Source organism: Rhincodon typus, chromosome 12 (assembly GCF_021869965.1).
Source record: "Rhincodon typus isolate 14 chromosome 12, sRhiTyp1.1, whole genome shotgun sequence".
Lineage (NCBI taxonomy): Eukaryota > Metazoa > Chordata > Chondrichthyes > Orectolobiformes > Rhincodontidae > Rhincodon > Rhincodon typus.
Genome location: NC_063343.1, coordinates 23929179 through 23945991, shown reverse-complemented (window position 1 = coordinate 23945991; position 16813 = coordinate 23929179). Strand labels below are relative to the sequence as shown.

Below are 16813 nucleotides of genomic sequence, written 5' to 3'. Positions count from 1 at the left end.
ACCTGAAAGCAAGATCTTCCAGCAGAAACCCTCCTCCAGAATTGCATGTGTTTCATGTGCCTGCAGTTGGCACTTTAAATTTTTATAGAAGTCATATGATTACCAGCTGTCAATATGAAAGCAGAAATGATGCCCAATCTGGTTCTACCATTGCAAATGGTGCATTGGAATTAAATTCCATCGATAATGACTCATCCTGCTTCAGCTGGCATGTGATCCAGGAGATAATATTTCCAGTGAGCACCAGTAATCCATATAGTGATGCTCAATACGCTAGAAACACTTGGAAAGCAGTTCACCATCTAAAGACATTATGTCTTCAGCCACTTGGGCAGCAGAATAATTTTAGAGGATAGGTCATTTGCTTGTTGCCTTTGAGAAAAATGGCACCTTTGCGATTCACAAATGTAAAAACTAATTTATTATTTCAGGGAATTATTCATTTGAAAGGTAAAGAGCTACCACTTCTTGTTATTTAGCTGTACACTCTCCAGTCCCGGTGTTCCTGAATTGACACTTTAAACTAGAGGGATTGGATACCTCCCCCCGCCCCGTGTATCTAACAGTGAGTGAATCATTTCTTCCCTCCTGTTACAATCCAGCTAATGTTATTACTGGATCAGCCAGAACCCAGACAGAATTCCGACTCGATAGATCATATTACACAACGGAAATGAAGATAGAGTAGTATAAACTAAACCAGTTACATATAATATATGTTGAAAGATTTTGAAACACAGTAAAAATACAATCCTATTAATCCCAACAACCTCTGTACAATACTCAAATGCATTTCTCTATCCCACGTAGATTTGACTTAGTCATGGCCTCAGTTCCTGGTCATATGGTACTGATAGCCCTTTCCTGTTTTGTCATGTAATTGAGCTTAAATTTTCTCATCTTCAAATAACCCCTCCAGGATTTAAACCAAACATTTCTGGTGTGGAACTTTGAAATGACCCTCCTTATATTGAAGTAACCTAATTTTAATAATTCTCAACTACTTTCTCCCTGTCTCAGGAGTACCTGCTTTATATGTCCAGCTTCAGATAAGAACCCTGCAGAACTCCCAAGATTGAAATTTTTAAAATTTGTTTTCTAAGCAAAAATATTTCCCCAAAGTCTCCCAAAAAATTTCAGAATCTTCTATCTGAAAACTTAGTGTTCTACATTGTTTATCTTATTTTCACACAAACTCTCCCACTGTAAAATAAAGCCTATTACTACCCAGAGCTATCTCTGTTAGACTGATTTTTGAAAAATATCACCACAACCACAGAAATATCTACAAATTAGTCATTAAATTCATTCAGACATGTAGAAAACACATATGCCACTAGTTCAAATTCAAAAATCCAAAGACAAAAATGAATGGTACTATTATATACCTATATATATCAAAAACCTGCATCATACCTGCTGGTAAATATATACTATATGGAATGCATTTTTCCAGATACCGACAAGTTTGTCATTTTAGGTTACAGCACTATCTGTATGATAGTATAAGTGTTTTGAATTCATAATCAAGTCAAAATTAAAGGTGTTCAAGGTGCTTTGGCTGTTTTCCCACAAAAACAATCTAAGACAACTTAGGAAAAGAACTGTTGGCCTCTGGCTCATAATTTTGAGCATCTACTCTGTTTTATATCTCTCTGCCATAGATCAAATGGGCTGCAGTTATTGATTGTATTATGAATGCAATACTGTGATTAGTACAGTTTTCTCCCAGAATCAGAAGCAGTATTAGAGAGTTAGTGATGAGTGCAATGACCTTTTTCATGGAGTTGTTATTTTTAATGTGTCCTATTCTCCCTAGCAATATTGTTTTGCATTTAATTCCTAGATCTCAGAAATTGTGCTTTGACAACAACCCATCCATTACATTTAAGCTTTAAAATAATAGCTACAAGGAATATAAACAATGAAAGGGTGTTACAGAATATGAATTTTGATACCACGAATGCATTTTCCTGTAAACTGCCTTCAGTATCTTTTGGTTATTGAACTGTTTTGGACATAACTGTTACCATCACTAAGACCACCTATTTTTGCCTCTGTAAAATCACCAGATTTGCCACTGTTTTAGCTCGTCTTCTGCTAAAACCCTCACTCACACCTTTATTTCCTCTTAAAAACTTGAACTACTGCAATGCACTCAGTGTTGGTCTCCATATTCTACCCTACACAAACCTGGAGATCATCTAAAATTCTGCTGCCAGTGTCTTTGCTTGCAGCAAATCCCTTTCCTCATCACTGTTCTCTCTCTAACCTACAGTGTCTCTTGCTCAAGCAATTGATATTTATATCCTCTTCTTTGATTTCAAGTCTCCATGGCCTCACTGCTCCCTGTTTCTGTCACCTCTGCTGGTTCCACAAACATATGAGATGTCTGTGCTCCTCCAATACTGGCTTCTTATGCCTCGATTCCTAATTATTATTTCTGAACCATTGTTGGCCCTGCCTTCAATTTCCTAGTTTAAAAAAAAACTTCTGGAATACTCTTTCTAACCAAAATGTTGACTCTGCTTTCTTTCCACGGATACTGTCAGACCTACCGAGTTTCTCCAGCAATTTATGTTTTTGTTTATTGTTGTTGATTTGCAAATGTGGAGCATCTTGAAAGGTGTTAGAACATTAACTTGTTGGTTTTGTATTTGATTGTTTTGATTAGAATAAAGAGAACAAAGAACAGTACAGCATAGGAGCAGGCCCTTTAGACCTCTAAGGCTGCGCTGACACAGTTTGCCCTTCCGTACTAAAACTGTCTTCACTTACAGGATCCATATGCCTCTATTCCCTTCCTATTCATGTATTCATCCAGGTGCTTCTTGAAAGCTGCTATTGTATCTGGTTCTACCAACTCCTCTGGCCGTATATTCCAGACACTCACCACTCTTTGTGTGAAAAATGTGCCTCGCACATCTCTTTTAAACTTCCCCCTTTACACCTTGAATCTTTGTCCCCTAGTAATTGACCCCTACACCCTGGGAAAAAGCCTCATACTTTCCACTCTATCGATGCTATTCACAATCTTATAAACTTCTATCAGATTGCCCCTCAACCATCTGCATTCCAGTGAAAACAAACCCAGTCCATCCAACCTTTCTTCATAGTTAAAACCCCTCATACCAGACAACATCCTGATAAACCTTTTCTATACCCTCTCCAAAGCACGTACATCCTGCTGGTAGTGTGGTGACCAGAATTGTATGCAATATTCCAAGTGTACCCTAACTAAAGTTCTATAAAGCTGCAGCATAACTTGTCTATCCTTATACTCAGTGCCCCTTCCAATGAAGGCAAGCATGCCATTGGCCTTTTTTACCACCTTATCTACCTGCGCTGCCACCTTCAGTGATCTATGGACCTGCACACCCAGATTCCTCTGCATATCAATACTTGTGCAGGTGCTGCCATTCATTTATAATTTCCACCTGTACTTGACCTTCCAAAATGCATCACCTCACATTCATCTAGATTAAACTCCACCTGCCATTTTTCTGCCCATGCCTCCACCTGATCTATATTCTGCTGTATCCTCTGACAATCCACCTTATTATCTGCAACTCAACCAATCTTTGTATTGTCCACAAACTTACCAATCAGACCAGCCGTGTTTTCCTTCAAATCACTTACGTAGACCACAAACAACAGAGGCCCCAGTATTGATCCCTGTGGAACAACACTTCATTCTGAAAAGCATCCTTCCACTGCTTTCCTCTGTCTCCTATGACTAAGCAAGTTCTGTATTCATCTTGCCAGCTCACTCCTGATACCATATGGCTTCACCTTTTGTACAAGCCTGCCATGAGGGACCTTATCGAAGGCTTTACTGAAATCTATGTAGACAACATCAATCATCTTCATCACCTCCTCAAAAAACTCAATCAAGTTAGTGAGGCACGACCTCCCCTGCACAAAAGCATGCTGTTTATCGCTAATCAGTCTGTTTCCTTCTAAATGCCAATAGATCTTGTCCCTGAGAAATTTTTCCAATAATTTTCCTACCACTGACGTGAGACTCACAGGTCTGTAATTTCAAGGATCATCCCTGTTACCCTTTTTAAACAATAGGACAACATTAGGGGCGGCACAATGGCTCAGTGGTTAACAATGCTGCCTCACAGCACCAGGGACCCGGTTCAATTCCACCCTCAGGCAACTGTCTGTGTGGAATTTGCACATTCTCCCCGTGTCTGCGTGGGTTTCCTCCGGGTGCTCCGGTTTCCTCCCACAGTCCAAAGGTGTGCAGGTTTGGTGGATTGGCCATGCTAAATTACCCCTAGTGTTCAGGGATGTGTAGATTAGGTGGGTTATAGGGGGATGGGTCTGGGTGGGATGTTCCAGTGGTCAGTGTGGACTTGTTGGGCGAAGGGCCTGTTTCCACACTGTACGGATTCTATGATTCTATGATTGGCTATTCTCCAATCCTCTGGGACCTCATCTGTGGCCTAAGAGGATACAAAGATGTCTGTCAATGCTCCAGCAATTTGTTCCCTTGCCTCCCTCAATATTCTGGGATAAATCCCATCAGAATCCGGTGACTTATCTATCTTAATAGTTTTTAAGAAGCACAACTGCTCTTCCTTTTCAATAATAACTTGGCTTAGAAATTCGACATTCCCTTTCCCAAGATCATCCTGCGCCAATTCCTTCTGTTTGGTGAATACTGATACAAAGTATTCATTTAAAATCTCAATCAAGTCTTCTGGGTCCATAAATACATTCCCTCCTTTGTCCTCAAGTGGACCAACCTTTCCCTGGTTACCCTCTTGCTTTTTATATATGTATAAAAAGCCTTCAGATTCTCTTTAATTCTGTTTGCTAATGACTTTTCATCACCCCTTTATTCCTTCTAATTCCTTGCTTAAGTTCTTCTCTACTTATATTCTTCTAGGGTTTTGGTAGTTCCCATCCTCCTAGACCTTACGTATGCCTCCTTTTCCTTTTTTGACAAAGGTCATAACATCCCTCGTTATCCAGGGTTCATGTAACTTGCTGTACCTGTCGTCCACTCTCGCAGGAATGTGCCGCTCCTGAACTCTTAGTAACTGCCGTTTGAAATACTCCCACATGTCCAATGTGGATTTACCCTCAAACAGCCACCTCCAATCAACACTCTCCAGTTCCTGCCTTATATTGTTGTAGTTTGACTTGTCCCGATTTAACACCTTCACCCAAGGACTGCTGTTATCCTTATCCATATTTTGTTCAATCACAAGGCAGTGAGGGATCATAAGGTTATTGGTGGGTGCATGAATCCAATAGACTGGTTGTGACGATACATACTTTTATGACTATATATATGACAATATATAAGAGGGATTTGTTATCTTGATTCTCTTGAAGACGGGTGTTGTAAACCTGATGCTGAGGTGTCTGCTCCATGGAAAGCAGAGTAAATAGCTTTGGGTTCTTTTCACATTAGACAAAAGAAGCATAAGTGGGTGGAGTCTGGCTCACACAGACCCAGGGTTTTAGTTTTGATTTCAGTTATTGAAATTGGGATTTTTAGAGTTGAAGCTGCTAGATATAGCTCTCTCGCTGCTACTACAAAAGCTTGAGTTCTGTCTCTGCTACTAGGTTCATTCTGTTGGTGTTCCTTGTCTTGGACTGGAGGAAGTAGCAAGTGAGGCAAACCTGTTTTGCTGAATTTGCCTTTGCCAAGGGTGTGTTTGTGGGATGCTGCTATGTTGGAACAGTTGATGAGTAGTAGTTAAATAAATATTATTTTCTCAAACATTTCAATAGAGTTAAAATTATACCAGTTCTATTTTTGTTTATATTTTAACTGTTGTAAGAATAGTGTGTTTTGCTTGAAGCCTAATACTTTGACCAATTGAATCACATCTGGAACACAGCGCTTTGTACTTGCCTTAAAGAAGATAAAAATTAGGGTCTAGGATACCTCCTTAATATGCTTTAAGGAGGTTAGGCCTGGCCCATAACATTGGATTGGTGATCAAAGTTGGATGTGTCCAAAAATAAGGTAGATCCAATTGTGGGGAGGTTTCAGTGATTGCAAGGTTAAGGGGGTTCCATATGTGGAGTAGGTTGGTGAAAGGTACAGGATGTGTCTGGCGATGCAAAACGTCTTTTTTACATTGTAGTGCCATCATTATATTTGTTCACATACACACTATTTTGTGACATTATATTATGTAACCAATAACTCTCTGTTGAATATAGTTAATTGTTTTGATTTTCTTTTGAACTATCTTTATTGAAGAGATAAAATTTTAGATCAGTCCTTAAGTTTCTAGTATTTAAAATTGTGACACTCATCATGTCCTTTTTATATATGGGGTTTAGTTTGGGTTGAGTTGGGTCAAATTGTGCCAAAGAACAGTAACAAATCAACTTATGCAACGGCAAGGTTTTATCAAAAACTTACTTTTAGTATTAAAGTAAACCACTGTGCTGAGATTTAGGATACTGCATTGAGCATATCAGTTGAAATAATTATCACTGTTTTACAGTTTGTGGCTCTGATTTGGCACAAGCAAACTTCTTCTACAAAAATGGAGAATATATCTGCACATTGGATTATCAACGAATGTATGGAACTCGTTGTGACAGTTGTGGAGACTTCATTGGTGGAGAGGTGATCTCAGCTCTGGGGAGGACATTTCATCCGAAGTGCTTTGTCTGCACAGCCTGCAGGTAATTTGAAGAAGAAATTGATACTAAGCATGATTATAAAATTTCTTCAATAGGATTAACAAGCTGTGTTTTTACAGCTTGACAGTCCAAATAGGAAAGAAGAACTGAATATTAACAATTTAAAACCAATGTTAAACAACACTTAAGTGTTATAGTTAGATCCTATCTGCCCCTTCCCTTTACATTCTCTGGCGTTGTATTTCCTTGTAACCTTCTTCCAATTCTAATCAAAATGGAAGCAACCTGTTAACTGGCAGAATAGAAACAGCCCAATGACAATGATGTTGCGTCCTTAGGAGAAGCTTGTGTTTCTGTTGAGAAAGCGGTGGACAGCTGTCTCCCTAAATTCTGCCACCTGATTGATGGTCATATGGATCAGCATGCTGACAGTAATTGCTTTTAGTCTGCAAGGAAGCTGTGATATAGAGGTTGGAGGTCACTGGTAGTGTTGTATATGCCCTAGTGCTTTCGTCCAAATTGTGCTGCAACATGTCAGTAGCTGCCTACCTGCCGAAGCGCAGTGTCCTCAAATACTGTTTCCCTATCATGTTTTAAATGCATGTCTGTCATTTCTAGCATTCCTGCAGCCTTTGGAGTGACAGAATATGCTGCAACAGTTTTCCAAACTCAGACAACTTACACGATCTTCCCTAACAGAGGTGGGATTCCTATTGATTATCAGTGCTTCCCCTGCTTCATGAGAGCTTGCACCAGTTGTTTTGTCTGGAAGTGCTTCAAAGTCACCAAATGAAACCCTCCCGAGCACCAAATTCTGAAAGCTCCTAATTCATATTCGTATTTACCGATTTTAATCAATCCTGAAGTCATTTCAGACAGTTTTCAGAGACACCTAGGAATTGAGATTCATAGAAGTGATTGGTTCATAGAATCCCTACGGTGTGGCAGCAGGCCATTTGGCCCATCCAGTCTACACTGACGCTCTAAAGAGCATCCCACTCAGACCCAAACCCATACCTTATCCCTGTAACCCTACATTTCCCATGGCTAATCCACCTAACCTTCACATCCCGTGGATACTATGGGTAATTTAGCATGGCCAATCCACTTAACCTGCAAATTTTTGGACTGTGGGAGGAAACTGAAGCACCCAGAGGAAACCCACAGAGACACGGAGAGAATTTGCAAATTCCACACAGATTCGCCTAAGGGTGGAATCATACCTGGGTCCCTGGGGCTGCAAGGCAGCAGTGCTAACCACTGAGACACCATGCCACCCCAGAGTCATCCATATCACCCAAATTACCATCCAGTCTTATTTACGAACAGGCAAGTGACTTATCAATAAAGTATGACGTCCTACTCTAGCGTACTCAGACTCTGTACTTCCTGGCAAATCATCAAATGTCACAACTCCTGATTATTGCATCCAGTGCTTCACACATTTCTTCCTTGTACTCATTAAATTCTTTGTAGTTTGTGGGTGCAGCTGCTATTGCATTGGTAAAGTGACTGCTGAGAACATTTTCCTGTTTTGAGACTGTACTGTCACTAGTTATGTGCAATGTAAAATATTTACATTTTGCCAGTACATATAGACGACTAAACATAACATCTGTGCAAATCATAGAACATTCAATGACAATGACACTTTTAGTGGTTCACTGCTATTTTTACAAGTCCAATGTTCCTCCCAAATAAAAAGCGTCAAAAGTTTCAGGTCGTCGAGGCAAACCACCTGTTGCTTACTGTGATCTTTTTTGTTATGAGTTTTGGTTTTAAACACGAGAGCAGTAAGGATTGAAATACAAGAGCTCCTTTCTCCACCTCCTATTAGAAGTGTGAAAAGATTATTATTTGCAGTTGCATCATGATTAGCCATTACTTTTTCCATCATCACCAATAAAATTGTACGTATTTTAACTGACATTTAGGAGCGTATAATTTAATCAACACATTGGAAAAATAGTTGCAGTGTCAAGCCCTGGGAATATCAGCAATATGAGAGGGCAGCATCATGTAAATCAACAAGCTGTTTCTCAGACGTTTGTGAAAATAAAGAAGAGTAAGGATCTTTTTCTTCTAATTATTAGCTCAGCAACAATAACTTATAAATGGAACTTTATGCAGTATAGTGCAATAGTAGCACTTACTGATTAACTGGATAGTTGCAAAGATATCTATCAAAAGAGATAATGACATATAAGCTCTACAGAGATTCATTGTGGTGAAACACTGAGGTTGCTGCCCAGTGCAGCTGTTTGCTGATATAGCACACAGAAAGCAGCAACAACAGGTGCACCTGTTTCCACAGGAACCGATTTAGCCCTATCACTGCGACAGTTACATAGCACTGAATGAGGCAATGTAATCTAAGCACAAAATCAGTGTGGTTCATTAGAGATGCTGAGTGGAATTTATTAAAAGCACCTCGGATCCCACAGGCAGAGCTGGAGGTGGGCGCCACTTCTGGTTCCATGTAGGGAACTGACTCACACAAATTATAATTAAAAAGCCCAGCAGCGGGCGTGACAGAGATGTCTGATTACTCAACTATGGAAGATGGTCATTGGTGGATCCTGTCATCATGGTGATAAAGCAGCAGGTCTGAAAGGGCTATAAAAGCTGGCTGTAAACACCCCATGGACTGCATAGGTTCAAAACAAAAATTCACTACCATGTCACGGGGCACCAGCCTACCATATCGGGGCTTCCTTTTATAGAATGATTGAGTCATACAACATGGAAACAGACTCTCACTGACCATATTCCCAAACCAAACGAGTTCCACTTGGCTGCGTTTAGCCTATATCCCTCCAAATCTTTCCTATTCATGTACTTATCCAAATGTCTTTTAAATGTTGTAAATGTACCTGCATCTACCACTTCTTCTGGCAGTTCATACCATTTAGCATGCATTCAGGTTGCACTCGGTGTGGTGGTAGCTCCTTTATTGTGAAGGAAGCATGTTCTGAGTTTGCATTCAGTCTTACTTGAATGTTCATATTTGTGTCCAGTTTTGTATCCTATGCTGTGGGACATGCCTGAACATGCACGCTCAGCTGGCCCTTCTTTCTATGTATAATAAAGGAAGTTGTCCAAAAATCACTCAATAGGGATGATTGAATGGTTTAAGGGCATTCACGGCCCTGTAAGGCTGGTACAGGATCTGGATTTTTTATCATGGTTTGCTGATTGATTTATTTCCAATTCCATAGCAGAGTTATTCAGGACCAAAATTCACTAGCAAAAGTATATTTCAAAGGTTTGCTATCATTGCTTTTGTACTAGGTGACGGAGGTAGTTATAAGATGGAGGCTAGCAGATTTTGGGAAACGTTTGGAACAAGCAACAGAGTTCTGGAAATGGCACCATTCGTCATTTAGGTGCCATACTCTTTGGTGAATAAGGTGTATATTAGTTTATGCCTGGTATCCCTTGCACGTCTCCACACGACTCTCGCATTCTGTAAAACCTCATGAACATTCATGGTTTCCTCCTCAAACTCATCCTATTCATCCTCATTTGAGGAGGGATGCTGTTCCCTCCTCTCATTCTGACCCAATAGTTGTGGATATTATGAACTACACAGAGGACCGTGACAATTTGTAGTATCCTCTGTGATGCATAATGCAAAGCCCCACAAGGTAGTGAGAGCGCATCTTTGGCAGGCCAGTGGTTTGCTCAGTGATCGCTTATGTAAAGGCGTGAGCTGCATTGTACCACTTTCCATTGCACTGTAGAGATATCTCACTGTAACCATCCAGCATCATAGGGCATAGCTCTTGTCACCTCGGATCCATCAACCTGTATTGGGGCTTCAAAATGTTCTGAGACCTACAAGTTGTGCAAATTGTCATGAGAGCTGCCTGGGAAATCAGTATAGACAAGCATGGTTCTTTGCCTGAGAGTGTGTGTTCAGAGTGAAAGCCCTCGCAGAGCCATTCAGCACGGAAACAAACCTTTTGGTCCAACCAGTCCACGTTGAACATAATTCCAAACTAAACTAGTTCCACCAGCCTGGTCTGGCCCATATCCCTCCAAATCTTTCTTATTTATGTATTTAACCAAATGTCTTTTAAACGTTGGTTCATTCTATGGTGTTCTAATGACCGCATGAGTGCAATTGATGGCCCCTAGCATTCTACAGAAATGAGGAATGGGCACTGAGGCGTTATCTGCTTGTCACTTGGCTGGCTTAATCTGTAGAATAATTGATGAATTCAGTTGAATTGGCCACTGTCTTTATGAACCTGTGTGTGGCAGACTAGGAAATGCCACACATGCTGCCTGTGGTGCCTTGGATAAAACAGCTAGTGATAAAACTGAGCTGTGCAGTGATATGGTTCCCATAAATTCACATAGCTCTACATTTTGCTGTAGGATCCCACATAGCTATATGACTGATTCCCGAGACAGCCTCCACCATCCCTGGCATCACCTGTTAGTCCTCACTGACAGAAGTGCCTCTCTTCTAATGATGCCTTCCCTTCCGATACTAACTTCTGCTCTAGTTGACAGCAGCCCTCCTTTGTCACATTATGTTCTGCTGCTCCTGAAACTGCAAAAATATTGGATGTATCAGATCTATAGTGAATCCACCAAAACAACTGTATGAAGAAGGAAGTCAGTGGTACGAGCAACTGTGCTCACAGCATTAATGCAGCTGCTAAGCAACGAGATGTTCAAAATTTCCAAATGGGCACATTCAAAATTTTTGCCACCCTCACATTGTCATCGACTGACTTGGATCTGGACTTGTGCCAGCTTAACTGTAAATTTGGAACAATGGTCTGCACAAGATCAAGAATCACCTTCCACATGGAACCTATCACCATCCACCCTCCTCCTGTCACCAGGAATTTGCATTGATCATCCTTGGCTCACCGAACATGCAACTTCCCTCCATTACCCTTGATCCTGTGGATGTGCCATCTCTCCCTTTGGCTCTGTCCCTCTCACCGTAGACAATTCTCCTCTTATCCTAGTCCCTTCCCTTATTAGAATTGATATGTCCTTACAATCCACTGACATGTCCTTTGAGATCTTTCACTATTGCTGTGTCTGACTAGACTTGACACATTCCTTATTGAACTCCCCTGTTCAACTGTAACTTTCACGTGATAAACTCTGTCCTCACTGTGACATTTGGGGGAGGCAATGGCCCAATGGTATTATCGCTGGACTGTTAATCCAGAGACCCAGATAACGTTCTGGGACCTGGGTTCGAATCCTTCCATGGCAGATGGTGGAAGTTGAATTCAAAAAAATATCAGGAATTAAGAATCTAATGATGATCATGAACTGATTGTTGGAAAAACCCATTTGGTTCACTAATGCTCTTTAAGGAAGAAAACTGCCATCCTTACCTGGCCTACATGTGATTCCAGACCCACAGCAATGTGGTTGATTCTGAACTGCTTTCTGGGCAATTAGGAATGGACAATAAATGCTGCCTGGTCAGCGACACCTTCATATCGTGAATGAATTAAAAAAATTGCAGGAACATTTAACTCCACCCTTTAAGTTATTCAGTTTGCATCTTCTAACTGCTTCCGTAGTCTACTCCTGACCAAATCCAAGTTACCAGACCCTTCCTGTAGGACATTTCTGTATCCTGATGCCAGCTGGTGTCTTTCTGGAACACCTCTGGGCCCTACATATGTTGTCCCTCCCTAACACCTCCCTTAGGCCAATTCATCCTTGACCCCCCTGATCCTCCATCGAAGCTGGCAGACTTTTGCTGCTCTTCACAGTATCGCAGTTTGGCATTTCACCTTTAAAAAAAATCATAAAACAGAAGGTACGATTCCCATACATCACTGACTTAATCTTGAAGATTTAAAAGTTTTCAGATTGTGAGTGATCATGGGATACAAAAGCATTGAAAATGGGAACCTGCAACCAGACAGCTTGACTCCACTGTAACGTTACTAACTTCATCTCTACATCTCGACATTGCATTGGGAAAGCGTGGTTTTGGCTCCTGTCCATTGAAGTCCCCTTCACCTCCCATATTTCCTACTCCTACAGTCCCCATTTAATACTACCTACAGTGTACGAATAAAAAAAAAATTCTTGAATAGAATTTCAACATCAGCTGTGCTTCTATATCTTGGAGTAACTCTTTTTACATTTGCATTGACCAAACAATCAACATTCAAACATTTTGAAGGGATACAACCCTGACCACAAGCTCCTGAGGATAAAAGTATTGTACAAAATGTTGCTGTCTGAGGTCATGAAATTGTTCATGTCTAATATGATGGAAATTTCCCATTTTATTACAGATGTCTAATTTATAACAGGCCATGGAATGAAAACAATTAAATAAACAATTTGGAAAATTCAAATGTCTGCATTTCAGAAAATAGAAATGCACCCACTTGCGATTTAATGATTTTCTGAGCATTCAAATTAATTTAATTATGTCTTTGAGAACAACATCTTGAGTGCAGTGATGTGGAGCTTCTGTGTTCCTAATATGTGTCACTGATGTATGTGAAACTCAATGCTATGACAAAAATGTTTCCCAGAAATAAACAAATCAAATAAAGAAATATTAACCTTAATTGTACTTATACATAACCAATTTGATACACTATAATGTTGTGAACTCTTGGCAAAAATCTGAAAGAGCAATGTTAAAAAGGATAGTGCAACTGCATCCGCATAATCCAAGATATATCCAAGCTTGATTAAGCTGGACTAAATCATATTTATTTGGACAACAACATTTTAATTAGAACTAATTTAGCCTTGTTTAGGATTCAGAACAGCTTCTCCCATTAAAAGTGACAACAGATCCTCATGGGCTGTCTCACGCATAACACTACTTTGTTTGTCTCAGAAAAACTTTATGCAGAAGCTAACATCAGCAAAGGGAGCCAATGTTTTGTTCTCTTTCTTCTGGTTGATAGAGTACAATGATGTGCTGCCAGATTTCAGAATGACTTAACTGACATATCTATTCATTTCTTAGAGGAACAACATGAAATAAAAAAAAAAGAAATTTGAAAGAAATGAATTGCAAATTGTTTTAATTTTGAATGCCATAAGAATAAGAATTTAAGAATGTAAAGATAGCAAATTTCAAATTAATAAGAGGCAAATGGTCTTTGCACCAAAATCTATCATAAGAGTAACAGAAGCAGAGTATTGATTATTTGAAGTGGTCTGTGAACTTTGAATGCCAATAGAGTATCACTAAGAGTTTAAAAAGCCTGAGAATGTATGGCGATATGGAATGCAGATTGGGAAGGTGTTGGATGGAGTATTTTGCTTTGCCTACCTGATGGCTTTGGCAGGAGGTCCAATTATATTTGTTGACTGGGTCCGATGCGTATGCAATGAGTAAGCTGCCAATGCTAATCATCCACATCTTTTCAGAAGCTGATAGGACAAATACTTACTTTAGGAGTAAGTATTCAAAAAGGAAGGCTAGAAGGCTGAGGGATTAAATATACTAGTGTAAAAGATTTTAACAATACAGCATTCCATGAACAACATTATGCTTTAATGAGATGAAACTATGGAAACTTTAAGGCTCAAATCTCTTAAATTAAGATTAAAAAATAACTACTAGTAAGCAAAATTTAACTCTTTTCTCTGGATCACCTGTTGATTCATCTGTAAAAATTGACTTACATATGTTGTTTTAACAGCTGTAGTTCAGTAAAGGTGTCACTAGATGCCCATTACATTACAAGGTTTCTGATATCTATAATTCAGGCTTAAGACATTGGATTGTACTTTAAAGTCAGTTTAATTCATTTCAAAACTTTTGCCTTGTGTTAGTAAAATTAAAAGCTTTTATCTTTTAAGAATCAGACGCTGTAGCTATTGTCAGTTTGCTACTTTTGAGTCATCTGTCATGACAGAAGATCCAACATCCAGCTCTCTATGGTGTCTCAGCTAAAATTGGGCTGCAACTTTTTTTATTTTCAATTGAGGAAGTCTTTGAAATTTGGATTTTATCTTGTTGGTGCTTAATGCCCCAAATATAGATCTGTACAGCTGTCTGTATTCACAGAAGCTGATGCTGTTGATTATGCAAATTCCCTGAAGTCCAAAGCTGCTGTCTGGTTGGTCTTCAATTACTTTTCCAAATATCTGCTGCTCATAATACCACAACTCTTACTTAAAAATGGCCATTGCTGCCAGCCAAGATGGGATTTTGCATCCAACAGGTATTTTACCCGTTGTGGCAGTTCTTATGTTAGCTCCTGTATCATAAGAAACTAGGCACAATTATTACTATTTTGAAGTCTCCAACATAAATTTATTAGAGCCGTTATTATGTACAAACATTACATTCACATATAACTAAGTGCCTGAGTTAACGTTGATTAACAATTTGATTATTACAGAGCAGCATACTTTCAACAACCTGTGGTGCTTCAAGTGATCCCAGGTTAATTGGAGTCTGAGTCATTTATTCACTCAGGTCACATACTATGATACAATGATGATATAATGAACATAATGCTTAAAATTATATTGACGTACCGACCATGAGACATAACGCACACAGAATTAGCTTTCAGCATTCTCTGACAGCAGCTAAGGATTCCTTTTAAATAACAAGGAATGTCTTTAAACTGCATTAATTTTTGAGAAAGTGGCTATGGCAGTGCTGATTGAGACTTGAGATAACATAGTGTGAAGCTGGAGGAACACAGGAGGTCAGGCAGCATCAGATCTGATGCTGCCTGACCTGCTGTGTTCCTCCAGCTCCACACTATGTTATCTCTGACTCCAGCATCTGCAGTTCTTACTATTTCTGATTGAGACTTGAGTAGTGTTGGGACTCTGTGGACTGCTTGATCCAATTTGAACATTTTAGTTTAATATTTTTCTGTTTCTGGGGTAAGAGTGCCGGCTGATTATATCGAGATTCATCAAGATCAGTTAGGAATGTGACAGTCTTCAGCAATAAGTTAGCAGGAATATTTTGGCCCATTTTATTCCCTCTCCTGACCACTCTCAGTCCTAAACAGGGTTAAAGAAAGACAAAAGAATTAGCCTAATGACTCCAGAATGATCACTAAGGGAAAGCTGCTAACAGGAAAGTATGGAAGATTGAAATGAAATAGATTCCAGGACTCAGATCATTGAAGTAGAAAAACAAAGTAGAGAAACTAATGTATTTAATATTTACTGCTCAGGGTAGGGGGGGATGGGGTGACAGAGGGACAAAGGAGGAGTAAAACACTGAAAGATAAATGAAGAGAAATTCTTTATGAAATCAAAAACTTTTTGACAGGTTTGAGATGGGGAAATCCTAAAGAAATAATTTTGTCAAGTTTAACAAATTTAGGGAATAGGAATAGATTACTACTTTGTAGAGTTCGTGTGCAACCAAAAGAGAAGCATCTGTTTTTTGGTAGAGGAGGATTCCAAACCAATTTAATTCAACTTACAGTCCAGCAGATGATATGTTGACCCATTTGCAGATGTTTTCATTTAATGTTAGTTTCAGAAAATGTAATTATTTAAATCCTGATCCTTCATTACTGAAAATTTTGAGTGGTACTCCCAGAAATTAAAGTTATGTCTTGTTACTACAAATTAATTTTAGAGCTTGTGGTTGATATCATTCAAAAATAAGAATTTCCTTCCATAGCAATTTATCACATTACAGACCTCCTTTTCAATGTCAGCAGATGTCTTCTTATATTATGTAAGATTTAATTAATAAAGATGCCTCATTCTACAGGGTGGTGTTTCAAATGATTTCTAAGAGCTAATGTGTTCAGAATGTGATCCCATTAATAGGAATTGGTTCAACAGATCAAAATGAGGGAATAAACACCTAGTGAAGGCAAGTAAATGACTACTGGTAGAAATGCAAAGTACTTGAGAATGGAAATGAAGAAAAGATGTATTTTCTAATGGATGGTCAATCTGCAAAACCAGATTCATGCTCAGGGAATAAGTTAGAGTACGGGGTCAGTCTCACTGCCACTTTTTGTTTTGCTATTTTAATGTGTAAACACTATTGGCATTGAAATGCAATCATGTACAAATGCCTGTCCTAGTCTGCCTTGGCCTCTATCATGATGCACACACCTCATAGGTTTGTATCTTGAATTTCACTTTGATGAAGGCTTCATGTTGAACACATTGGCGTGTTATACATTTGAAACATGGTCCCAGACATGGTGAGTTTCCAGAGCTGAAATTTGAA

The 16813-nt window shown here is 39.3% G+C and overlaps 1 protein-coding gene across 1 annotated transcript in view; it reads left to right on the top strand.

Moving 5' to 3' along the window:
• Window positions 1-6475: 6475 nt before the first annotated feature.
• Window positions 6476-16813, top strand: part of LOC109928508 (actin binding LIM protein family, member 3) — a gene marked incomplete at its 5' end in the record, with an annotated part of 177408 nt that continues 167070 nt past the window's right edge. The window contains one exon of the mRNA XM_048603946.1: window positions 6476-6666. Coding sequence (XP_048459903.1) covers window positions 6476-6666 — 191 coding nt within the window. The remainder of the gene's footprint in view (window positions 6667-16813) is intronic.